The sequence below is a fragment of the Sceloporus occidentalis genome, unplaced genomic scaffold (assembly GCF_023333645.1).
Source record: "Sceloporus occidentalis isolate IW3139 unplaced genomic scaffold, rSceOcc1.0.p SCAF_4, whole genome shotgun sequence".
In the NCBI taxonomy this organism is placed as follows: domain Eukaryota; kingdom Metazoa; phylum Chordata; class Lepidosauria; order Squamata; family Phrynosomatidae; genus Sceloporus; species Sceloporus occidentalis.
In genome coordinates, this window is record NW_028316984.1 from 192,589,179 (window position 1) to 192,615,360 (window position 26,182).

The window sequence follows — 26,182 nt, forward strand, 5'->3', positions numbered from 1 at the left end:
CAATGGCACTTCAAGAATTCAGTTGATTATTTCTCTCCCAGTCTCTCTTCCATTATTTGAGTTGTATTGCTTGCTGTTTAATTTATTGCCCACAGCACACAGTAAGCGGAATGGCAGGGGTAGCAATATGTAACCACAGACTGGTCATGCTGTAGAGACCTACAGCCAAATGCCTCAGGGCGGATGGGACATGTATGCATAAGCAAAGAAATACATATGGTTATACAAAATGATGCCCAAATTACATATTGAGGTATGAGTAACAACATGTTTATATGATGGTGGTTTTATTATGGATTTTTCATTTTACATGTATTTTGTACATTTTGGGTAGCCCAACAAAAGTATCACTCTTTTTGGATTTTGGATATTATTGCGCTTTCCTATTTGGCCAACATGGATATTTTTTATGGATATTCTATGTTCTTATTTTATTTCACCAAACTTATTTTCAGAAAATTAATAATGTTTTTTGTGGGTTTTTTCAAGCTATGTGGCCATGTTCCAGAAAAGTTTCTTCCTGACATTTTGCCAGCATCTGTGGATGGCATCTTCAGAGAATGCTTTGCCTGGAAAAAGTTGGGTGTATATATACAGTGTGAGCCTGGGAATGCAGGAGTGATTTGCATGTGTATTGTTCTGTGCTGATGGCTGGCTTCAGCCTGGGAGGCTATTACAAACAAGGATTAATGTCTGCTAATTGGTGATCATTATCTGCTGGGAAAGCCCCTGACTCTGAATGGTTTCCCATTTGCATTTGCTGAGTCCTTATTTTGCTATTCCTCAGGACTGGTAGCCAAATTTTGTTCACTTTAAGGGTCTCTTCTTTCCAGTTGAAATTGTCCAGGTGTTTGTGGATTTCAATGGCTTCCCTGTGCATCCTGCCATGGTAGTGGTTGGTATGGTCCAGAACCTCAGTGTTTTCAAACCGCATACCATGCAGCTGCGGACAAGTCTACATGGGGACCACCAAACGCAGTGTGCAAACAAGAATCAAGGAACACGAGAGATACTACAGACTGGGCCAGCCAGAAAAATCAGCAGTAGCAGAACATGCTACAAACCATCCTGGGCATAAAATACTGTTTGAAAACACTGAAGTTCTGGACCATGCCAACCACTACCATGTCAGGATGCAGATTCATATGTTTTCTTAAACTATATTCTTTGGAACTTAACTATGGTCAGCATCACTGGATTCTTGTACTCCAGATTCAGGTTCTATTACTCAAAAAAAGATGGCAGATGGTGTTGGAAAGACAAAAAAGGGCACACTCTTGCTTTCTGTCTCTCCCAATTTGATGAATGCCTGCTGTTATTTAATTGCCTACAGCACACAATAACTGGGAAAGGTGGATGTAATAATGACTGTTCATTGGCTATTGCTGTGGTTCTCAATCTCTGATCTTCCAGATGATTTGGACTCCAGCTCCCATAATTACTGTCTGTTGGCCAAGTTGGCTGGGGCTTCTGAGGCTGAAGCCTAAAACACATGGAGCACCAAAGGTTAGGAACCAGTGGGATAGAGGATCTTGCTGGTGAATCTGCTCCAGCTTCTAGCCCAAATTTTAAAAGAGCTGTCCAAAGTGCTGAGCATATTCATCAAACTTCAGACTGAAAATTGGAAAATATTCCTGCTTCAGGAACAGAGAAACACCACTGCTTCTGTTGAGTCAGACCTCTGGGAGCATGTGCCCAACTAGCTATAGCTATTCCTTGATAAGTTTTCCCTTTTATCACATTATTATTCCCTTTTGAAACTGTAATGCACATCTTTAGAAAGGTCATATGTAAACAGGGATCTTTCCTCCTGTGCACAAATTGTTCTATATGCAATGAAGTGGGAACAGAAAAGAAGACAAATTCCTGCCCTCAAAGTGTTTACAAGTGGAAAATCAGTAAGGGGTATGAATGAAAGGTGTGGCAGAGGCAAAAAGGAATATAAGCAAACACAGAACTATGTACCAAGTGAGGCAGTGGAATGTTTGGCCCATGTACATAAATCCTCCCTTCCTATGTCAAAAACCAATGTCTTTTTACTGAAAAACAATGGCTGAGATTCTGTATCAAGGAGACACAAGTGCAACTGTACACTCACAGAGTTACATGATGACTTTGCATTAGTAAATTGCAACACTGCAACTGAATGTGCAAACAAGTGCAAAATGCACAATGGCAATGTGAAATGCACAACTGCAATGTGCAATACAATAAGCACATTTACAATGTTCAACTGCATGTCCAATGCATGACAGCACCATATGTACAATGGCAGCGCATGTACAACTCACCTCCCACAACCTTCAACTGGATATAGGCATTACATCATGGCCAAAAAAGTACAACTACATGCAGAAGGGAACTTATGCAAGTCACTAGAAGGCTGCTAGCCTATATATTTTATTCATAACTGTGGGGGAGTGAAAAAAAAACTTTTTGACCATTATAATTTTCCCCAAGCATAGAGTGTATGCTTTTAAAAAGAGAAGCAGATGATTATGTTAAAATCTCTGGGTTTGGAGCAGTTGGAAGCCCCAAGAGGTAAAAAACTGGACATTTTTGTAGGGGCGCCTTGCCTTGTTCCAGAATAAAAGGTAAATAAGTAAGTTAGTGGCCATCATCACCTCTTGTGGAAGCAAGGGCAATAATTAAACAATGTACTGTATTTTCTGGTGTATAAGACTACTTTTTAGCCCAGAAAAATCTTCTCAAAAGTCGGGGGGGTTGTCTTATACGCCGGATGTCGTCTTATAGAGAAGGTGCTGAAACTTCTGAGCCAGACTGGAGAATCTGCAGTCGCCACATATGGCCGCGGCTGCATCCCCACCATATGCGGCGACCGTATGAAAGCAGCAAGGGTGGCGCTGTACAAGTACAGTAAAAGAAAGTCCACTCACCAGGATTCGTGGAAAGAAGTGGCTTAATGCGGTCCCAATGGTGGGCGCCTCACCAGGAAGGTGTAAGTGAAGGGGGGAGCAAGCTGCAGGCATCAGGGACACCTGGGGTATGGAAAAAGAGCCGTGTTTGCGCGACAGGTCTGATAGTCTTGGAGACAGGGCAGGCAGGGAGAGCTGTCCAATCCAAGCAGGCTTTGTATACAACAAGTTTTCCTACTAAGTACCTGCATGTCATAAGCTTTTGAATTAAAATTACCATGTTGAAATCAAATCTGATTTTGCTAAATTTTTATTTGGTGTACATTGGAAGAGGGTAGTCTTATACGGCGAGTATATCCCAAACTCTATATTTTAACTGGAAACACTGGGAGTCGTCTTATACGCCCAGTTGTCTTATACACTGGAAAATACGGTATTTCCCTTGATGTCTTCCAAATTTTCCATGATGCAGTTTCTGTGGATGGTGCCAAATTCTAGCATTATGGGAGAGGAAGAGAAAACCTCTTCCTCCACAATCTCCACTATATGCAGAATTTCATAACAATCTTACATCTCTCTACTTCCTTTCCTTTTTCTACAAGCTAAAAGTAACGATTATTTTCAGATGGGCACAAAAATGTAGTGGCTAATTGGCTGGAAATTCTTAACAGGCGTATGCAACACAGAGGATCTGAATTTAGGGTAGCCTTCACCATTATACAGGTTCTCTCTAATCTAATTTTGAATCTTCCAGATGTGCCAGAATACAATTCCCATGGCAACTGCTAGATACAAATAGTTGGAGTGGTAATCCAACAGTTCTGGCAGGCACCAGGGTGAGGAAAGCTGCTTTAATTATTTGATGTTTGTATGCAGTGCATAATAACAACCTGTGTGACTATAAGCAGATTGGCCATTTGCTTCTTTTTTCGTATTTATTTTGTACAGTAGTAGAAAGTCATTTGATCACTATACTTATTTGGTGATAACAGCAATCTCATTATTCTTCTTATTTCTACCTACTTTGATCTGATTGCCAAGATGTTCCTTGTGTTCCTTTATTCTCTCAAAGGATGAGAAGTTGTTCTGCTGGTCAGCTCTATTGTGCAAGGCTTTGGGCTCATCAGCATCAATATCCTGCAAAGCAGAGACACAGTGGAGATTTTTTTTGTCTGCTTAAAACTGATTTCTGTTGTTATAAATGATTCAGAAACATAGCCCATTCTGTTTGTTTTCATTTTTAATTCAGCAGCTAATGTGCAAGAACCAGATCAGGGAGTTTATCTACACTGTAGAAATAGGAGATTCCCTTTGCATGGACATGTTTGCCTTTGCCAGAAGACATGGAAACAATGTTGAAAAACTTCTGAGTTGTATACACAAGTTAAGACTATTAGTGTGGTTGTTGCCTTTGAGGCTGGCTCAAATGGTTCATTGTACTACTTAGGCTTCATATACAAAAACAATGCCAAGTCTGAAATGTTCTTCCCTATCTTCCTCACCTTGTTAATTAGTATATAGAGAGTTTTTTGTGGGTTTGTCGAGCTATGTGGCCATGTTCTAGAAGAGTTCATTTCTGACATTTTGCCAGCATCTGTGGTTGGCATCTTCAGAGAATGCTGGAATGGAAGTGAGTGGTGTGTGTGTGTGTATGCACACATACTGTGTGACCTTGGTTTGGGAGGAGTGATTTCCATGTTAATCTGTATATTGTTCTGTTGTTGAATGGCAAGGCCTATGGGTAGGAGAATATGCAAACAGGATTTGTGTCTGCTTAATTAGAGATCCATTGTCTGCTGGGAAACCCTAATCCTGGGTGGTTTCCATTTGCATTTACTGGATCTTGATTTTAGTTGTTTTCTTCTTTCCTGTTGAAGTTGTCCAGTTGTTTGTGCATTTCAATGACTTCCCTGTGCATTTTGACCTGATAGTTGTTGGCATGGTCCAGAACTTAAGTGTTTTCAAACAGCATTTAATGCCCAGGATGGTTTAAAACATGTTCTGCTACTGCTGTTTTTTCTGACTGACCCAGTCTGCAGAGTCTCTCATGTTCCTTCTTCTCATGTTCATGTTCCCCCCTCACTTCCATGCCAACATTCTCTAAAGACGCCAGCCACAGATGCTGGCAAAACGTCAGAAAAGAACTCTTCTAGAATATCACCACATAGCTCGAAAAAACCACAAAAAAACTATGGATGCCAGCCATGAAAGCCTTTGACTTCACAGTATATAGAGAGATTGTGTAGTACCTTTGAGACTAAATGAAAGAAAGAAGTTGGCAGAATGAGCTTTTGTAGACTAAAGTCTACTTCTTCAGATGCATTTCAGGAAGTAGATTGAAGTCTATAAAAGCTCATGCTGCCAACATCTTTCTATCAGACAGTCTCATAGGTGTTACAAGATATCTCTACATACTGATTCTACAGACTACCACCGCTATATCTTTGAATTCTACTTGTTAATTAGTTATCCCCTTCATCAGCTCCTGCTGATCCCTCCCTACACTGCTGTCAACTTTATCTTTTTCTTGACAGGCAATCAGAAGTGTAATAACTTTTGCATCAAAAGTGTAATAACATCACAACATCATGATTACATGAACAGATCTGGCTACGCAACAATATTGGAAAGCCAATGCAGAGAGAAGGCAATGTCTCTTGGACCAATATTATCCTCCCTCTGAATTGGCAAAATTTTCCAAAACTTTTCAGGGATCTGAAAACTTCACTGCTGGAAGAAGCAGTACTTTTTGTTAAAGCTGAATACACTTAATTCTATATGCAAAATATTTTGCCTTATGGCAAAAAGAGTTTTCTAAATTTCTTTGGGAGGGAAAGCGGGCTAGAGTGAGATGGAAATTACTAACCAATGAAGTTCTTCGAGGAGGATGTGCATTGCCTAATTTTGAACTGTATTATTTTGCTTCATGTTTATGCTGGATTGAAAACTGGGTCAAGTTACAGAATGAAAGGCTGATGGCTTTGGAATGTGTAGATCTGAGGTTTAGAATTCATGCCTATCTTTGGTATGACAAAGTTAAAGAACATAAGGGATTTAAACACCATTTTTTGAGGAACGCCCTCCTTTTTGTTTGGGACAAGGTTAAGGATATTTTCTATACTGGCTTACCTCAATGGGTGTCTACTCAAGAAGCCCTCTTTAGAAGAACGAGAGATTATAAGAATCCATGGCTGACATATAAAGATCTGATCTTTTGGAGACCTGATAATATTGTGTCATTGAAACAGAGGGAAGCTATCATTGTAGATAGTCATGAAATTGACTGGTATTTGTATTTCCAACTTGCAGATAGATTTAGAGTAGACTTAAAGTTGAAAGGTTTCAATAAGGAAAATAATGAACTGGATAAGGTTCTGTTGGATAAAGGGAAGGGGCATCTCTCACAATATTACAAAATCTTAAAAGAGAGACAGTTGGAGGATGAAACTGTCAAACACTTGATGGTTAAGTGGTCACAGGACCTACAGAGACCTATTGACTTAGAACACTGGGAGGAGTCTTGGAAAGATACAAAAAGATTTACAGTTTGTCAAAACTATAAGGATAATTATACTAAAATGCTTTTCAGATGGTATATGATGCCTGTAAAGATTAACAAAATCTATAAAACTGCAAGTAACGCCTGCTGGAAATGTGGGAAGCAGGAGGGCTCTTTTTTCCACCTTTGGTGGGATTGTAAGATGGCCAGAAAGTTTTGGGGGAATATACATAGATTAATGCTAAACATTCTCCAGGTAGATATACCATTGGATCCTCGTATTTTTTTGTTAAATATGATTTGTATACTGGATGACCCGAGGATAAGAGAGATGTCGTTCTTAATTCTTTATATGGTAACATTGGGTCGAATTATCTATGCACAATATTGGAAAAGGAAGGAAATCCCTGAGGAAGATGTTTGGTTAATTAAACTGAGAGAAGCTAAGGAAATGGATATGTTGACAGAGAGCTTGAGGAACAAAGATATGAAGATAGTAAATAAGAGATGGAAATGTCTGGATATATATTGTGGGCTTAAGATACCATAGATATGGCACGGCGTCTCAATATATTGATTGTTCTGGATGAAGTTAGATTATAGGCCTTTATTACTCTGAGAGATGCCAACTTGAAATGAGTTATACTCTGCTTCTATCCTTGAATAGATAGGCAGGATAACAAAAGCTAAGAAATTCAAGCTGGATGTGGTGGAATATAGTATATGTTAAGATAGCTAAGTACCATAATGGGTGCTGGAAGTACTTGAAGAGAATTTTAAACGGTAACGAATAAGCATGTATGTTTAATGTATTCGTGCTTTGTTGTGTAATATGTTTGTATTTGTATTTGTTCGGTATTCATATTTGTATATTGTATATATCATATTTTTGTGTAATAAAAAATATTAAAAAAAATTCTATATGCATAGCCCCATCATACACCACATTGTACTTACTGAATTGTGGAATGAATTATCTTCAGCTTCTTCAACCAAGGAAGGAAGAAGAGACACTGATCCTCGTTTCTTTGTCTAAAGTGTACATAGAGAAATACACCCCAGTTATTTGTAGCAGGAAAAGGAACCTTCCGTTTCATGCTCAGAATTTAATGTTCAGGCACTGTCCTATTAAGTGCTAAGCACCAAGTTATCCACACAAATTTTGTGGTCACAATCCAACCAAGGGAAAGTCAAAGTTTTTAAAACACATCAGTGCTTGTCAGACCCTTTTCAGAGACTTCACAACTGCTGTTGTCCTCTGCTATCATGCTTTTGTTTTATTTTAAATTTCTTTTAAACATCACACTTTATTTTATCATGCTTGTATTTTATGGTTTCACCTCAATTTTGTGAACCGGACCGAGTCCCAGTTATTAGGCATGCACATACATGAACAAACACACACACACACACACACACACACACACACACAGAGAGAGAGAGAGACAGAGAGACAGAGACAAGAGAGAATATATGATGAGTAAATATATAAGTACAGAGTTTAAATAAATTAAGTATTTTCTAAGTCCTGTATTTTTCAATGAGATTACATTTCTCTCTCTCTCTCTCTCTCTCTCTCTCCTCCCCCCCCCCCCCCCCCCGAAATCAACATGTCTTAAAATATGGTTTATAGTCACTGGGTTACAAGCAATGAAAGCAGCAGAGATTTAATCACATAGTAGCTCATGGTTTGTCATTTGGGTATTGTCAAAACTCCAGAATTCTTCACTAACAGGAAACTACCTAGGGCTGCTAGAAGTTGCAGTCCAACATCTGGAAAGCCACACTTTGCCCATTCTTGGGGCCCTGTGGCACTACACAATTATAGCACTATGATACCATTTTAATTGTTATGACAACAATTTATGGAATCCTGGGATTTACAGTTTAGGGAAGGGTTTTTGGAATTCTCAGCCAGAGAACTCTAGTGCCTCACCAAACTGAAAGAGAAAGGTAAATATCACACATAACTACAAATTCCACAGCACCAAACAATAGCAGTTAAAGTGGTGTCAAACTCCAATAATTCTGCAGTATAGATGCAATCTGGGTTCTGTGAAAGATTAGGAGTAAATCAACACCGGGGTTCCATTTTTAATGGCAGCTCTTTGTCTCTGATAACAAACAGTCCACGCCAAAAAAGGGAGGGAGGGGAGGAGTGACTGTCTACATCTTTCCACATTTCACTAATCACTAATTGAACTGAACTGTGTGTGAATCAAATTTCACATTTCCATGGATTTTTGCAATACAGATTTGTTTTAAAAATACATGGTAAATCTATACATTAGGGGAAGTGTTTGCAAAAATTAATTATTACTCAGAATTAGGCACAAAACTACATTCACCGTATTAACTCAATGAATAAAAGGATAACACTTCCAAAAATGCATACATCAGGAAAAATGCATATTAATGCATCCTTTAGAAAATAAACAGAAAATGCACTACAGGTTGAGTCTCTTATCTTAAACGCTCAGAATCAGAAGTGTTTCAATTTCAGATATTTTTGGATTGTGGAATACCTGTACTGCATATACATAAATAATGAGTTATCTTGGAGACGGGACCCAAGTCTAAACAGGAAATCAACTTACATTTCATATACACCTTATACACATAGCCTTAAGGTAATTTTAAACAATATATGTTATAATTTTATGCATGAAACAAATTCTGTGTATACTGGACTATCATAAAGCAAAGGTGTCACTAGCTAGCCTCTCATGAAAAAAGTTTTGGTTTTTGGTGGATTTTAGATTCTGGATAAGGGAGACTCAAGCTGTATGGATTTTTGTGTGGCCTTAAAGAATATTGCCTGGAATCAGGTGAAAAGAAAGTGAGCAGATTCACAGATTCACTGTTCCCTACCTGCCATTCAGCACCACCTCCACTTTCCTCTGGTTCTTGTGATTCCAAAATGTTATCCTCCAGTTCAGGGTCCTTTTGCTGTTGGTGAAGCTCCGTCAAGGAGTTCTTCATAGCCATCAAAATGTCCTCTTTCTTCTGGCACAGTATGGTAATTTGTTGTTTTATCTCTTCCATCTCCACACCCTAAAGAAAAATAAAGTTCAAATGTGACATTTTTCAGGTGGGTTAGGACAGACATGGTAGGGAAATGGCAAACAGACTATATGGCATCTTACTGAAACACTATCTGCCTGGTTTCCATTGGCTTTCTTCTTTGATCCAAAGTAATTCCTCAGTGCTACTGAGACCTTGAGTAAGGATCTCAGCATGGAAAGCAACACCTGATGGATGCATGTAGGGCCAGCCATAGTTTAGAAGGAAATTATCAGGACTCAGTAATAAATACCACTTTGGATGCTTGCTGGGCCAGTTAGGGCTGAGGAACTCCTAGTGGCCAGGAGTTCTTCATGTAACAGACAGAATGTAGTTAATTCATATTACTAATCAAGAGAGGCTAACTAACACAATATCACTTCCCAAAGAAAGATGCTTTTTATGCCACATAGGACTAACATGGGAAAGCAGTAGGAGCTGCCTGAATTTTTTTTTTAACAGGAAAAGCCCAAAATATGTCAGGAAAATAGAGGCGACCATCTCCAATGAACTAATTATAAATAAAGAATGTGTAGGTAGGTGTCAATCAACACAAACACAATCACAATCTGGGTGCTATATACTCTAATTGGGGTTTTATGTTACACATGCTGTAGGAAATGCTACTAAAGGTAATGCAATTTGGAACACTGAAAGCATTCTCACGGTTGCATGACCAAATTACTTCCTGGCTGTTCCACCTTTACAGTTTTAAACATTTGCGCTCCCTTTTCCATACTGATAAATATTCTATCTCTTGCTTAATATAGAGCTCTTTCATGTACTCTCACACACATGTAACTAAGAGGGAGATGGGTCCTCATGATATGATTACAAATGGCTGTAGTATGTGTATAAAGATGAATTACATGGGCAGCAACACTGATGACATGGGTCTCTTCTATCTAATTGGTGAGCCCCTGCACAATGGGAGCCTGGCATGGCAAAGGATCTCTCAGAGCCCCATGGAGAACATGTGAAACAGCCCACACAGACAAGTATTAACAACTATGCATCTGCCCATTGAAGAACACAGTCATTTTGTCCAAATAAGTGCACCCATGCACTGGAATCCTAAGGATACACACTCAGAAGTCTAGTGGGGTTCTTTGGAAATTTCTACCTTTCTTTTATAGCAGAGGTTCCCAACCTGGGATGCTTGCACCCTCAGGGGGTATGAGAGGGAATTTCAGGATGAGTGACAAAGAGTGCTTTGTGTCCTTGAGAGGCAAGTCACAAGTCATCACTCAGTCAGTTCCCAGTGTGCCTTCAGAAGTGGTAGTAGGTGGTTGTGTTTCATAGATAACAGTCCCATTGTTTATTTAATCAAAAGGAGAGAACTTTACAATTTACAATAGTTTAGATTATTTTTCCTGATTAAATTAGAATCTAATTGCTCAATTTAGATTGAGCTTTTATGCACTGAATTAAAAGCTTCTCTTTTTTTAAAAAAAAAGGTTCAATTTGTTCACCCACAGTATTGCATATGGTTCAATGTGCAATTTAAAAATTAAAAACTAAACTTCTTTATCTTCAAATGTGATATTAATTTTGTAGGGGGTGTGAACATTAACCAAACATCTCCCAGGGCTGTGGGACATAGAAAAGGTTGGGAACCACTGCTTTACAGTGTCACAAATCTCAGTTATTTTCCTTGTTTTTAAAACACAAGAATGCATACGGTAAAGGCCATAACTTTATGGTGCTTAAAGATATACCACCACCTGCAAGTAAATAGGTATGAAACAACTTAGTTACTTTATTAAGTAGATCAGCTTTTCACAACTAGTTCTAACTGGATCTCTAAGGAAACCAAAGCTATTCAGAGACAAGCCCTGCATACTATGAGGTACTACACAAGTATTAGAAGTGTTTTGCCAAAAATTAGAAAGTCACAAACTGTGTCCCGTAATATTTATTCCTTTATTTAATGTATATCTCCTCTTTCTCCACATATGGGACCCAAGACAGCTCATAAGTCAGCAGTGGTTCCGTTCCTACCTCTCGGGTAGATTCCAGATGGTGGAGCTGGGGGACTGTCGCTCCAATAAGAGGGCCCTTACATCTGGGGTCCCTCAGGGAGCGATCTTGTCCCCTATGCTATTTAACATTTACATGAAGCTGCTGGGAGAGATCATCCGGAGACACGGGGCGCGGTGTTATCAGTACGCTGATGACACCCAAATAGTCTTCTCTGTGTCTCCGACTGATGCATTGACTAGGGATGGCATCTCTCCGCTCAATGCCTGTCTGGAGTCGGTAATGGGCTGGATGAGGGAAAATAGACTCAGCCTGAATCCAGAGAAAACGGAAGTACTTGTGATAGGTTCCCCTGGTCCGGGGATGGAAATTTTTCCACCTGTCCTAAATGGGGTCACGCTCCCCGTGAAGGACACAGTTCGCAGTCTGGGTGTGCTTCTGGACTCGTCGCTTCACCTGATTTCTCAGGTGGATGTGACAGTTAGAAGTGCCTGTTATCAGCTTCGGCTGATACGCCAGCTGCGACCCTTCCTGGGCCGGGGGGACCTTGAAACAGTGGTACATGCACTGGTAACCTCTCGACTCGACTTCTGTAAAGCACTCTACATGGGGCAACCCTTGTACCAAACTCGGAAGCTACAATTGGTCCAGAATATGGCAGCTAGGCTGGTCACTGACAACTCCAGAGCCAGCCATATAACACCGGTATTGAAAGATCTTCATTGGCTGCCAATCCGCTTCCGGGCGCAATACAAGGTGTTGGTTTTTACCTATAAAGCCCTAAATGGCTTGGGCCCAGGGTACTTGGAGGACCGCCTCTCTCCATATAATCCGCCCCGCACTCTCAGGTCAGGCGGGAAACAACTTTTGAGAGTCCCTGATATGAGATATGTGGTGTCTGCACATAGGGCTTTTTCTGCTTCGGCCCCGCAGACCTGGAACTCTCTGCCTGATGAGCTCCGCTCAGCCCCCTCCCTGGAGTCTTTCAGGAAAAATCTAAAGACTCACCTCTTTCGTCAAGCTTTCCCCCATGTTCCCTAATTCCATTCTTCTCCCCTTGTGTTGCTGTATTGTATTGGATGTAATTGGTGATTTGGTTTTTAACTGTTTTAACTGTGATTGAATGATGGATATTTTATTGCTGTACTGTATTGTTTAATGTGGGGGGGGGGGGATTTCTTTCTATCGGATTTTGTAGTTTCGGTATGTTTTTATTACTGTTGTAAACCGCTGTGATCATGGGAATAGCGGTATACAAATAAAGATTCATTCATTCATTCATTCATAATAAAAATGGTATTCTAAGCGGATGATCAAGGTGAAAATAATAAGTGACGACACTGAACTTTCAGAGGTTGCTGGGATTGAGAGATGAGACTAAAGCATTAGTTTATAATAATAGGTAACAAAAGGACGACCAATTATACGTGTATTTCCCATGTATAATGGGTAATAGTTAATCTCACAGACAGGTTGTCCTTTTATTATTTGGCTTAATTTTAATATGCCAGACTGAAGGATGTCTCTGCTAAAGATCAAGTCCTGGTACTGAGGAATGATGGAGTGAAGGTTGACATCTTGTTGGTGACTTAGATATGTGGTTGCACTTTCTTGGCCATGGTGTAACATCAATACTGAGTTGAAGATTGTGGAAACAAACTTGAACATGCAGTGGCATTCTGCACGTGGCACCACTGTACACTGCACATGCAAAAGTATATTGTGCATTCGTCACTGCCCATGCTGATGACCAGAGTACTGAAATTGTGCATTTCACATTCTGTTTCTTTGATGCAGGATCTTGGTCAAAGAGTTGTAACCCTCACCTCTTTTTGGGATCTAGGCTCCCCAGGCCACAGGAATTCTGCGGACGATTCACCCAAATCACTCTTTGGGAACAGGAGCTGTTTCAGAAAGTCTATTTCTTGCTCGCTTTCTTCAACCTCTTTCACAATTGGCTACAAAACCAATAATTACCATTAGCCTTTTAAAAGTAAAGAGTGGGACCCATAATCTAACAAACCATCAAACACCTACAACTGTTCAGCCCACACAAGTAAAAGATGATTCAGCTAATGAAGGAAATCATTGTAGTTTGAGAAAGTTGTAGCTTCTGTTGAATGAACATAGGCAACTGTTTTATACCAAGTTAAACAATTTAGCCATATTTTCTGAGGACTGGAGGTTTGCAAGTAAAATTTGCACTTTTGCCATCAACATACAACACTGGAAAATAAAACTGGTCACTTAAAAGGATGCAGGGCCCAGGAGTTGTCCACCCAGGAGTTGTCCCAAAGTAGACAATACAACACTGAGCAATGGTAAAAAAAATAAAAATAAAACCACTTTCCATTTTTGGTCATTTGGGGCCTATTTTCTTCAGTCTAGAATTGTTCCAGAGCTACACCCATGAATGTTGACTAACCACTTTTGAACAATTTCCACTGTCAATTGTTGTGGGATATTTAGGGGGGCTTTAGGGGTCAAGGGATACATGCTATCCATGGTGTGCAGTTTCTCCACCCCACTGTACTAACTGGAGAGAGGATCAGGGATATTAGACATGGGGATTACATCCGCCACCACAACATTCATCCCAATTTAGCTCCACCGGTAAGGTAAGTCAATACCTGCACAGGACATAGTTTCTTTCTACTCTGCTTTGTATAGGCTGTGTCAGCAGTACACCATCTAATAGCCATGTTGACTCAAGGTTTTCTGGAACTGAAGTAATTTTTCTAAACTCTGCCTAACAATAATCTTTGATGACAATGTTTCCACATGTTAGGATTTACACACTACAGCCACTTTCAGTGTTTCCCCCTCTGAGTTAAATAGTCAACTAAAGCCAAGATAAAAGATTTGTCAACCATGTGTCTTGTCTTCATTCGGCCACATTCTTGTTCAACCATCAGGAAATGATGAAATAACGTGTTTTCTATGAATACTGTATTTACAAATTATTCCAGTGTCTATGTCGGTTGTTTTTACCTCAAGCAGCATGTTTTGTTCCTTGGTAATTCTTTCTAATCTCTTCAATTCTTTCAGGAGTTGTTTTGCTCTTTGGAACACACAGAGAGGTTGCATCTTGATGTTTGGTAACCTAAGGTTTTCTTTATAGGATTGTATCTCCACAAGTGCCTTCTGCATGGGACTGATGTGGGCCAGAATAACCTAAATCCAAAGATACAGGACCAATAAAAAGATTAAACAATTGAATGAGAAGGAAAAGAAAGTATGTAAGTGTATAAAATAAGTGCAAAATTTTAACAGAAAAGGAGGAAAGCTAACTACATAACTACTGATCTCTGCCAATACTGACACATATTCAGTAAAAAGGAATACTTACACTGACATGAACTTGAGAGACAGAAAGGATTAAAACAACTGTAAAGTGCTGAGAGTGGAAGGTTCATCCAGAGACTCAAGTGGCAAGACCCAGATGTCTTGCTTCCCCAAGTCATTGGAGGCAATTTGTAAGAGGAGGAAACTGGTTGCTTTAACTTTAATGCTAAAGTACAACCGCTTTGGCTCAGATGTCCTGAAGGGTGAACAGGATCCCATCTGTTCTTAAAAGCAACTGACTCATCAAGGCTGTGCAACTGTGTGAGGCAGGAGCCACATTAGTCCCCCACAGAAAACCCTGGATTACATCTCACCACCACCACCACACCACACCTAAAAAAAAAAAAATGTTTTGCCCTCAGTGCCCTTCAGGAGTCATGGTGGCATTTTTGCTGTGATTTTACACCTAGGAGAGGACTTTTTAAACAACAAGAACAAGCAGTAGTTAATTCCTGTTTTTAAAAACAGTCTCTCCTGGGCCTAAATTGGCCTGGGAGTGACTCAGACGTACAGTAAAAATGGCCTAAGTATCCCCTAGGGGCATTTTGGGGTGAAATTTGTATATCCCTGGGGGTCACAAAAACAGCCTGAGGGACACATGTGGCTCCAGTCTGCATTTTGTCCACCCTGAGTTACAGCTACATGCTGTAGCTCAATCTCATAGCACATATTCTGCGTGTAGAAAGTATAAGTGTCCTATGCTCGAGTCAGCAAGTATCCTGGATGCGAGTGTGGTTGAGCAGTGAATTCAGTCAGTTCACAGGTTATCCAGTAAGATGAAGAGAAAGAGAAGAGGGTGGTTGTTAGGTTGTTGAGTAAACAAGCCAGAAATCCAGATACAAGAACGAAAAAGGAATAAATAGAAGTTGTCAAAGCATAGCCAATCTAAGGGCAAAGAAACACGAGCACCACAGTTCCATAAGTCAACCAAATAAGATGGATAGAAACAACAAAGACACAGAGGAGCTGCTGTGAGATTGATGGTCAGTTAGCTCAACAATACCTGGGGCCTAATTAATTAGTTTCTCTGATGTAACAGCCTTTATGGAGCTGCAGATTCCTGCAGTCTGCCTCCTCTGCTCTCTTGAATCCCAGACTCCAGAAGATGAGTTATAACAATACAGTATGTTTAATTCCTGCTACCACCAATGGCCATCAATGGGGTGGTGAATCCACTCTAATATTTAATGAGGTTATCCAGGGAGCTGAAGCCATAAGTCCGCTCTGGCTTTTTGTGAAAACTTTAAAGATGTCATCTAAAGTGCTATCCCCCCAATAGGCTGAGCACCTTGAATACTCCTTTTATAACGTTCAAACTAAAACCCGGAGCAGATTCATTGACATGAAAGCCCCAGCCATCAAAGGGGCAACTCTGCACTGGAGGTGTCAAAGACTAAACTTGAGACCTTGTTAAGAATTAGGCAGCAGATATTGTGTCTGAGATCATGATGTGCTGATGCCAGTCACAGTAAGTAACAGTGAGCAGGACTTATCCATCTTAATTTAAGTCAGCTTCCTCTGTCAATTAATTAAGTCTCTTTAAAAACAACAACAGATTAACTTACCTGGCCATGTTTAAGATGTTCCTGAGGAGAAAAATGGAGTGTGTCTTCTGAAGGGGACAAGATGGTCTTAATTTTGTCTACATCTTTCTCCATTGTTTTTACTTCAGATTCAATAGCTTCCACCTCCTACATTTTTAAAAAACACTCACAAGTATTATTAAATTGTCCATGAAAGACTGTTAACAAGAAACAGAAAAGACCACCAATGGAAATAAACCCTATGCCCCTGTGGCAGCCAGAGGCTCAAAAACCTCATCTTTATTCTTCCAAATTTTAAAGGCTATACATCAACCAACCAGTCAGTTGTAACCACTGCGCCTCTCCCCCCCCCCCCCCCCCAATGTCACCAACCATTCTTTTTATCTTTCTTGTTAGTTTGGGAGAACTAGGCTTAGGCTAGAAGCTTAGCCTAAAGAATAAAAGCATAAATAGCTAGATCATACTGGATGCCGGGGAACAATGATGGTTCCCTGGGAGAATAGTATAAATGTTTCACTCCTCTTTTTGAAGCTGAGTGCCTTTTCAAAAGAGACAGTAGAAAATAAATTCTTCTACTCTTGATTTTAGTTCCTGTTCGTCCTGCCACAAACATCTCATCCAAGAGATGCATTAGGCAATATTCCTTGTTTCTATCATAAAACATAGAGCTTTATCTGTTTGATGTATTTTGTGTTCCTTCCCCTCAATCACTCTTCTTTTCCATTTGTAACAAGAGTTACTGCATTCTGTAAGCAAGCCTAAATGCAGAGCTTGGAAGAGTTACTTGGAATAATGACCATGCTGGTTGGGGATTCCAGAAGCTGCAGAAGCCACTTCTCCAAGCTCTGTATAAGGTTAATTGAAGTAACGGCCTATATTTTGTCCACCTACCATTTCTCTGTTCTTTCTTCCTTGTTGAATTTCAAACTAAGCTCTTCTGGGCAGGGACCTGCCCTTCTGAACTTTGTAAAACAGCATGGACTTTGATAATGCTAAATCATGACAGTGATAAATCATGATAATTATACTCAAAAAGAGGATATATCTACAACTTATAAAATTAAGCATTTTATCTTTAGACAGTCAAGACTTACATCAGCCAAATGCTGGACATGTGGAAGAATCTCCATTATCTTTTGCTGTAAGGCTTTCACTTGCTCATTTACATTATTCAGCTCTTTTACCATACCACCAGTTTCAACTAATGTAGACAACTCCTCCAGTTCTGGGTAAATAGCACTGAGAATGCTTTGCTTTTGTTCTGAATCTTCAAATGCCATCTTGGAGAGAGGAAGAAAAAGTGAAATTAAAAGATGTGTCTTCTATGCATAGAGAGATACTTCTATGCCCCCAAAAAGTAATTCTTTAATTTCTGAAACTTCAGATGACTCTTAAATTAACTCAGACGAACATATTAGGACCTGAGAGGTTTCTGATTTCAAAATGCATTTCAAAGGGCAGGGATTTGTACAGGCAGTGATTTTTTGTGTGTGAGTGTGGTCTTTCCAAAAGAGTAATATACAAACACATCACACTGGATTACACTGGAAGCTACTGCTACAAATCCTGTGTGTTTTAAGTAAACATGCTTTTAACACTTGCCATGTGGGCTTCCTATAAGGGATGGTCATACCATGAACCACTGTGACAGTTTTGTTCTGGCTACCATGAAAATGTTTAATTACTGTTTTTTTAGTAGGCAAAATTGAGCTGCCATATATTCAAAACAGCAATAGGGGACACTGAAATTTATGACATACAGGGCTGACAATCAGGACATAGCTATTAACAAGTTTGGATTCTATTGAAATACTGTATGAAAATGTTCATTTCATTTAATCATATGTTTCTCAGCTCTTAAACAAACATAAATTAAAGGAATATTGGAAAGACAAACTTTATTTTACATATATAAATGATGGATAAAATAGAATGAAATAATGGTTAAAGAGACCGTAGAAGAAGAAACAGAAAGAAGAGGAAAGAGGAAAAATAGAAAAGAAGATGGATGAAATGAGACTATAAAGAAAAAAAGGAGAAGAAGAAAACTCTATTAGAAAACATTGTATATACAAGAAGAAACAGAATGAAATCCATAAAGAAAAGAAGAGACAGGTTAGGATAAGATTATGTATTAGAAAGTATGATGACTGAAAGCTGACAAATGTATAAATATAATAAATGAATGAATCTTTGAAATAAAATAAAAGAGGGGAAAAGGAAAGACAAACAGCTGAATGTGGATAATTCCACAAATCCCAATTCATCAGAAGTGGTTTGAACACAGAGAGTAGTTTATTGGCACACTACATATATTAAAGCAAGAGTTTTCATCACAGCTATATATTTAACTTAAGATTCCTCCTGCTTGCTTTGTGACAACATTTTACTGTTTCTCTACCAAAGCCAGACACTTTTCTCTTCTAAATATGTTTTACTGCTTATATATGATTAATCTGTCTCCTATCTTTGATGTACTTTTTACAAACATCATTAAGATAATAATAATAATAATAATAATAATAATTTGTTTTATTTATATACCGCTATTCCAAAGATCATAGCGGTGAACAGCAAGTAAGCTAATTAGCAAGTAAGCTAATTTGCCCCCAACAGTCTGGCTACTCATTTTAGCGACCTCGGAAGGATGCAAGCCTGAGTCCAGCTTGGGCCCTTTTGCTGGTCTTGAACTCGCAACCTTGTGGTTTTGAGTGAATGGCTGCAGTACAGGCATTTAACCACTGCGCCACCAGGGTGACAAGTATCATCACCAGATGATACTTGTCACCCCACCACATCAACATGTTTTGCATTTCCATTGCAATTCCCACTTCCAATTACAAGATTAGTATACAAAGGGATCTTGTAGCATCTTTGAGACTAACAGAGAGAAAAAAGCTGGCAGCATGAGTCTTCAGAAATGTGACTTAGGGACACCACCCCTTTCCTAGCTGATCGGGGCTGCGGCAACCTCATGCCTCGGCCCCAATTCAGCCTTTTTGTGCCTTCAAAAGGGCGTCATAGCCGTGTGCCATGTGGAGCAGTGCATGCAGTCATGGCACCATGGGGACAGAGTCAGGGCATGCATCATCTGGACGCAATGCCCCAACTCTGCCTCCAGGCTGGCCTTTCAGGACGGCCTGTACAGGGCCTTAGCTCCTCAGATGCATCTGAGGAAATAGGCTCAAGTCTACAAAAGCTCATGCTACAACCCTTTCCTCAGTTAGTCTCAAAGGTGCTACAAGATTTCTTTGCATACTGATTTTCCAGACTAACACAGATATATATTTGAATCCTATCAATTGCAAGGTTGTCTCAGTTGTTGTTTTTGTTGTTGCATGCCTTCAAGACCCCAAGGCAGCCCTATTACGGGGTTTGCTTGACAAGATATGTACAGAGCAGTTTGCCAATGTCTTCCTCTGAGTCTGAGAGTGTGTGACTTGCCCAAGGTAACCCAGTGGTTTCTACGGTCAGCAGGGATTCAACCTCTCTTCTCCCAGTGTCTTAGTCCAATGTTCAAACCACAAGACCACACTGGCTCCATGCCTCTCTTACATGCCTAATTAGATTTGGCTGTTTGCTCTCTTCTATGTCCCGCAGGCATGCAGTGACAAAAACAAAATCTAGGACCACTACAGAAGCCAACTAGCAGCACTGTTTGAGGTGCTTGACCTCAACAGTAGCTATTTACACAGCAGAGTGCAGAAGTATAAACTCAGTTAGTAGTATTTTGCCAATATTGCACTGACCAACCTGGAATGATACACAGACACAATTGGATTCATCCAAAAGTCCTTGGAGGCATTTATTGTTTGTGTCAATATGTACAAGTTATATACAAACTCTCCTATAACTCTCTCCAACATGCACTGTCTGATATACAATCTACTTCAACAACAACCACACCAATCTACTCTCTCCAAACCACTATCTTCAACCCACACTTGCCTTGGATATTAGAACACTTATATACAGTGGATAATGGCTAAGGGTTAAAACCTGGTGTTACTTCTCATTTACAGCCATACAAACTATTTTTCACTGTCTTAAAGAGACATTGTTCCTAACATAGGCTTGCTGTCATGCTCCATGACTTGCAAAGGGAAGGCATTACGATTTGCAACTTTGTCTTAGGCAGCAAAGTATCCTGAACTAGTCTTGCTTCCTATTTTAGGTCCACCTTGCAGCTACCTGACCAGTCCACCAAGCGACACCGGCACAGGAAAGTAGGGTTCACCATGTGGTTTTCAATCTGAACTGGGACTACATGTGCAGACTGGATGCAGATGTAAATACAAATGTAGATCAGAGACTGGAAATCGGCTTTTTAAAACATCAACCAAGCAATTAGTCATGGCGGCTGCAGGATTTTCAGACTTGTAATCCAAATATGTAATTTTCTCAGGCTCTAATCCATATATGAATTAGCATAGCTGTCAAGAACTGCTGTTTTCTCCAGGAGTTTAGTGTTGCAAACAGTAAAAACTTTATTCCGGAAAAACCTTGGGTATTAACAGGAGAACATCTGCAGACAGAAGTGGCTTCATTCCCCAACACTGGCATAAAATTAACAATGTCCTGCCCCAATTTTTGTGGACTTCATCTTAATTCACTTACTAATTAAAACATCCCAACCCATTTTTACATGCCCCCTTTAATCGCCCAGCCATGTTCTCAACTCTACTTTCTGTTTCCCACCAACAGAAAGTGAGAAGTTTCCTCTTCCACTCATCTGCACATTCCTGCATGAGGCCACAAACATTTTTGAGGCAGCACCAAGTACTATGCCTCCCATCACTCTCTTCATTTCACAATAAACCTATAACATCTATAAATACTTCAAATGTTAAACATGCTATACATTACAAAAAACACAGGAACACCAATATGACAAAATATATCACATTTTGACAATAGCACAAGCTTTCCAATAAAATGGGCATTTAGGTTGCAATGCTGTATCACCTAACCAGGAGTACTGGTAAGTCTAGTTGAACTCATTTGGATGCATATTATATGAAATAGGCAGGGACGGAGTTGCATTATTATTGTACAAACTGTAGATGAAGACACTCTTTCCCATCCATCTTGCAAGGAGAATGGAACTATACACACTACCATCCATTCTTCTGGGCCACTGGCCACTCATTGAAGCTTTTTGCACTGTGTCTTTGCTGCTTACAGTGCAGAATATAATTGGTTCAAGGCCTGCACATGTATTAAAACCATATAAACTGGGCTCCTGATATTGCAAAGTGACAGATCCACTTACTTGGAGCGCACTGGCATGTTTATTCAAAGATTTTGCAGAGTCACTGTTGCATTCCCCTGTGAGCAAATGACTGGTGTTTTCAAGCCAAACATGGGTACTCTTCAGCAGTTCATCACATTCTTCCATCTTGCTAGTTGCCTTTAACATGAAACACAAATTACATATTACTGTCACATCAGTTTAACGCAGAGGGTTCTGCTATTAATACAAGTTGCTGCAAATATATTCTCATAACAGATAAGAAAAAATAGCTTGCCAGTAGCATCTGTGCTAAAAATAACCTATTGATGATGACTTCAATACCCAGTTTACTATTTGGCAAACGCAGAATCATAGGATCATAGAGATGGAAAAGACCACAAGAGCCATCCAGTCCAATGCCCTGCCATGCAGGAACTCTCAATCAATGCATACCTGACAGATGGCCATCCAGCCTCTACTTAAAGACCTCCAAGGAAGGAGACTCCACTACACTCCAAGGAAAAGTGTTCCAGTGTCAAACAGCCCTTACTGTCAGGAAGTTCCTCCCAATGTTGAGGTGGAATCTCTTTTCCTGGAGCTTGCAGCCATTGTTCCCTGTCCTTTTCTCTGAAGCAGCAGAAAACAAGCTTGTTCCCTCCTCAATATGACATCCCTTCAAATATTTAAAGAGGGCTATCATATCACCTCAGAAAAGATACTTTTTTGATTGCAACTCCCAGAATCCCTCCATCAATTTGTCTGGAGGATTCTGAGAACTATAGTTCAAAGAAAGAAATTTTCTAAGCTTTGTAATTTGGGAAAAAGAGAAGCATGTAGAGAAATGGGGAGCAGCAGACCCTTTTTATGGATATGTGGAATAAGGTCTAGACATAACAGAGAGAATAGGAAGTAGTGAAACTGAGTAGAGAGGTTTCTCCCATTCCTCTTGCAGGCACAGTCACGTCCCCCCTCCCCCGATTTATTTAGAGAACCATGACCACATGGAGTTCAATGCATATGGCAACCATTCACATATGCATTAAGGAATCCTCATCTCCCACTTATTCTGCTGCTGAACAGCAGTGTCTGATTCAAACCTTGGAGAAGTTATGTTTCTGGACTGCAACTTTCAGTCCAAAAAGTCAACCTCAACTCATGGTGATGTGGTGGATGAAACATCTCTAGGACCCCCTGTCCTCCACTACTCTGCTTAGGTCCTGTAGATTCAGGCCCATGACCTCCCTGACTGAGTCTATCCATCTAGCACGAGGTCTCTCTCTCTTTCTACTATCTTCTACCTTTCCTAGCATTAATGTCTTTTTTGATGAGTCATGTCTTCTCATGATATGACTGAAGTACGACAGTTTTAATTTAATCATCTTGGCTTCCAGGGAGAATACAGCCTTGAACTGTTCAAGGACCCATTTGTTTGTCTTTTTGGCTGTCCACAGTATCCACAACACTCTTCTTCAGCATCACGTCTCAAATTAGTTAATTTTCTTCCTATCTGCTTTCCTCACTGTCCAACTCTCAGATTCATACGTAATGATAGCGAATACAATAGCTTGAACGATTCTGACTTTAGTGCTCAGTTGTATATCTTTACTCTTTAGGAACATTGTCTGATTCTTTCATTGCTGGCCTTCCCATCCCTGGTCTTCTTATTTTATGACTGCAGTCTCCTGTCTCTACTTATTATTTAATTGCAATATAAATTCAGTATACATTTAAGTTTTAAGGATTAATTCCATTTAAGTATATTTTTAATGAGAAAAATGATGATTTTTGTGGCATTCATGGCACTATTAAACTCTGGCTCATTCTCTTTATACTTTCACATTTAATTAATTTACCTTATTTTACTTTTATCTCGCCTTCTTCCCAAAATAAAGACTCAAGACAGTATACTATTTAAAACAAATGTAACAGAGATAAAAATTTTAAAGGTTATAATTAAAATGTAAAACAGTTAAAACATTTTTTAAAAATATTCATTTGTTTATATATAGTATAACTTGTCTGCCCACTAGACAGAATTGTTCATAAAACTCTAATCAAAAGAAAAGACAAACACAAAACAAATTTAAAAGCCAAAGGCCTGATGAAACCTGAATAATTAACAAGACAATCTGACTTTCCTTGGTGAGAGTTCTATACGCACTGCTACAGAAAAGATCTTGTCTTGTATTCACACCAGCCTATCTTGTTTTGGGATCTGGACATCAAACATGGTTTCTGACAGACATCACACGTTATGGTTAAGGTCATATGAAAGAAGATTTTTTTATGTTATAAAGTCAAATAATAATAATAATAATAATAATAATAATAATAGGATTTATTTATATGCTGCCCAATCACTGGGAATCCGGGTGGCTTACAACAGAGGGGATAATAGACAGTTCCCTTATTAGTGCTTTATAAGTCAAAACTAGCTACAGAACCTGACTTAGAAACAAACTGAAAGCCTGTGCTATTGCTTTCCCACTCCATGTCTGTCTGCCTTGTCCTCCCTGTCCTTCTTTCATCCCTTTCCTGAGTGGAGTTCTTGATGAAGCCAGTGAGACACTGATGACACAGATGAACTGTCGATGGGTAGGAGACAAATCCACAGATAATTAAAAATCCTCCTGGACAGAAATTTTAGCTCTAAAAAAGAGGACATATCTAGGAAAAAGAGGGTATGACAACCCTACACAATACAGACACATGGTTTATTGTTGGCTTTACAAACACTGGCTTTGTTGAAGCATGGCTTACGGTAAAATCCAAATCTACAACTGAAGGCTAAGCTGACAAAAATGGAGAGGACAGAAACAAATCAGAAATGTAGAGAATAAATAAATGTATTTGGTTATATCCTGTGCAATTTGTGGCTGACATGAAGATCCATGGTTAAAGCAAACCATGATGTATACTGATGTGCAAATGTGCCACAGTCTTTCACTCTCCATCCATTTCTTACCCTGTTCAAGTCTGCAGTTCTGCGCTCAGCCAGCTGTGAAACTTGTTGATATTGCTGCAAAGGAATCATCAAGCGATCCATCAGCTCCTGAGCCTGGCAGGGATCTTGCTCTACTATGTCCTGAACATCTGAATCCAGTTCATTCATTTTATAATGCCAAAGATCTAGCAGATCCCAGATTCTCTGCATGATAACAGACAAAAGCCATCAATGAACAAAAGTAACATTCTTCCATTCTATACTTTGTTTAGAGATGCTTCTAACATCAGCCAGCAATGAGACAAATGTAAAAAGTGTAAACAATAAAAGATGACAAGCAGATGGCATAACCCTGGCAGCAACAAATCCATTCAATTAGAACTGAAAAACTAGGAAAAATAGACTGATCTTGAAGTCATAAAAAAAAAAGGGGGGGGGTTTCAAATTCAAAACAGGATTTTTTTTTTAATTAAGGAGCTAAAATGTCACTGGAAAAGATATGGGATTTATGTGATATTTTAAAAAAATATTTTATAAACTATCATGAAAGACTTGACAGGAAAAACAAGAAAACGAGGGGTAGGGATTCCTGGGACCCTTTCACACTAACCAATTATAATGTTATGATTCTACTTTAAATGCCATATTTCCATCCAATGGAATCCTGGGATTTGCAGTTGGGAGGTATTTAGAATTCCCAGGGAAAGAGTTCTAGTGCCTTCCCAAATTACATGCCTCAGGATTCCATAGGAGGCAAATATGGCAGTTAAAGTGAGATCATAGTGCTAAAATTATGTAGTGTGAAGTTGTCCCTGGAGCACTCTGCAGAATCCCATGATCACAACACACTTAAACACACAAAATTAATATTCAAATAAGTAAAATCAATTAAGAAAAAACCTTGGCTGCTGTGTTCCTTCCCTCAAAGTCCATAGTTGCTGCTGCCCTGACACAAAGGATAAACACACATACTCTTAGGGCATACCTACACTACTCAGTCAAAGCAGTCTGATGCCATCCTAACTGTCACAGGACCATCCTCTGGAATCTTTTCAACTATGCAGTTTGGTGAGATGGTTTGAGGTCTCTCCTAGAGAGCTCTAATACACTTCCCTGAAGATTAAAGATTAAAGGCCCTCCCTCCATCGTAGCTGCTACCACCCTGGTCTTGGAGGGAGAGAAGAATTGGCAGTATCTGCTGGACTTCATCCCCTTCACCATTGCCATTTCCTTCTCCTTTTGTGTCATGTCTTTTTAGAGTGTAAACCTGAGGGCAGGGAACTGTCAAATTAGCAATCAGTAAAATACTCTGTGGCTGAAGAGCAGGGTATAAATACTCTAAACAAACAAACAAACAAAATAGCAGAGTAAAATGGTGCCTCTTATATAAAATGGCAAAATCAAGGTGGTTTTTTAAAAAAATTATATATGTTTAAAAGATTTTCAAGCTGTGGATGGTTGAATCCATGGGCAAAGAATCCGTGGATATGGAAGGCCAACTGTAGCATCAAACTGCTGTAACAGTGCAGTGTAGGCACACCTTTGGTTCACTGGATGTGGAAGCTTATCCGTGATACAATGTTTGCATACCAATACCTGGCTCTTCTAAGGGGGGGGGGGGGGCAGGGATGTTCAGACCCTCTGGTCTTTTACACTGCAGAAATAAATCAATTGGACACCACTTTAACTGTCATGGCT

At 39.6% G+C, this 26,182-nt stretch overlaps 1 protein-coding gene across 8 annotated transcripts in view; it reads right to left on the reverse strand.

The window, feature by feature from the left end:
* Nucleotides 1-26,182, reverse strand: part of SYNE2 (spectrin repeat containing nuclear envelope protein 2) — a 348,063-nt gene that overhangs the window by 143,654 nt on the left and 178,227 nt on the right. For 5 of the 8 annotated variants that reach the window (XM_089522735.1, XM_089522729.1, XM_089522731.1 and 2 more), the window contains 10 exons: nucleotides 24,506-24,688; nucleotides 21,580-21,717; nucleotides 17,402-17,587; nucleotides 16,329-16,454; nucleotides 14,410-14,592; nucleotides 13,245-13,376; nucleotides 9,247-9,429; nucleotides 7,333-7,407; nucleotides 3,900-4,013; nucleotides 2,898-2,999 (listed from right to left, as the gene is read on the reverse strand). In XM_089522735.1, coding sequence (XP_089378861.1) covers nucleotides 2,898-2,999; nucleotides 3,900-4,013; nucleotides 7,333-7,407; nucleotides 9,247-9,429; nucleotides 13,245-13,376; nucleotides 14,410-14,592; nucleotides 16,329-16,454; nucleotides 17,402-17,587; nucleotides 21,580-21,717; nucleotides 24,506-24,688 — 1,422 coding nt within the window. The remainder of the gene's footprint in view (nucleotides 1-2,897; nucleotides 3,000-3,899; nucleotides 4,014-7,332; nucleotides 7,408-9,246; nucleotides 9,430-13,244; nucleotides 13,377-14,409; nucleotides 14,593-16,328; nucleotides 16,455-17,401; nucleotides 17,588-21,579; nucleotides 21,718-24,505; nucleotides 24,689-26,182) is intronic. The other 3 variants (XM_089522733.1, XM_089522732.1, XM_089522734.1) reach the window with 3 other exon arrangements.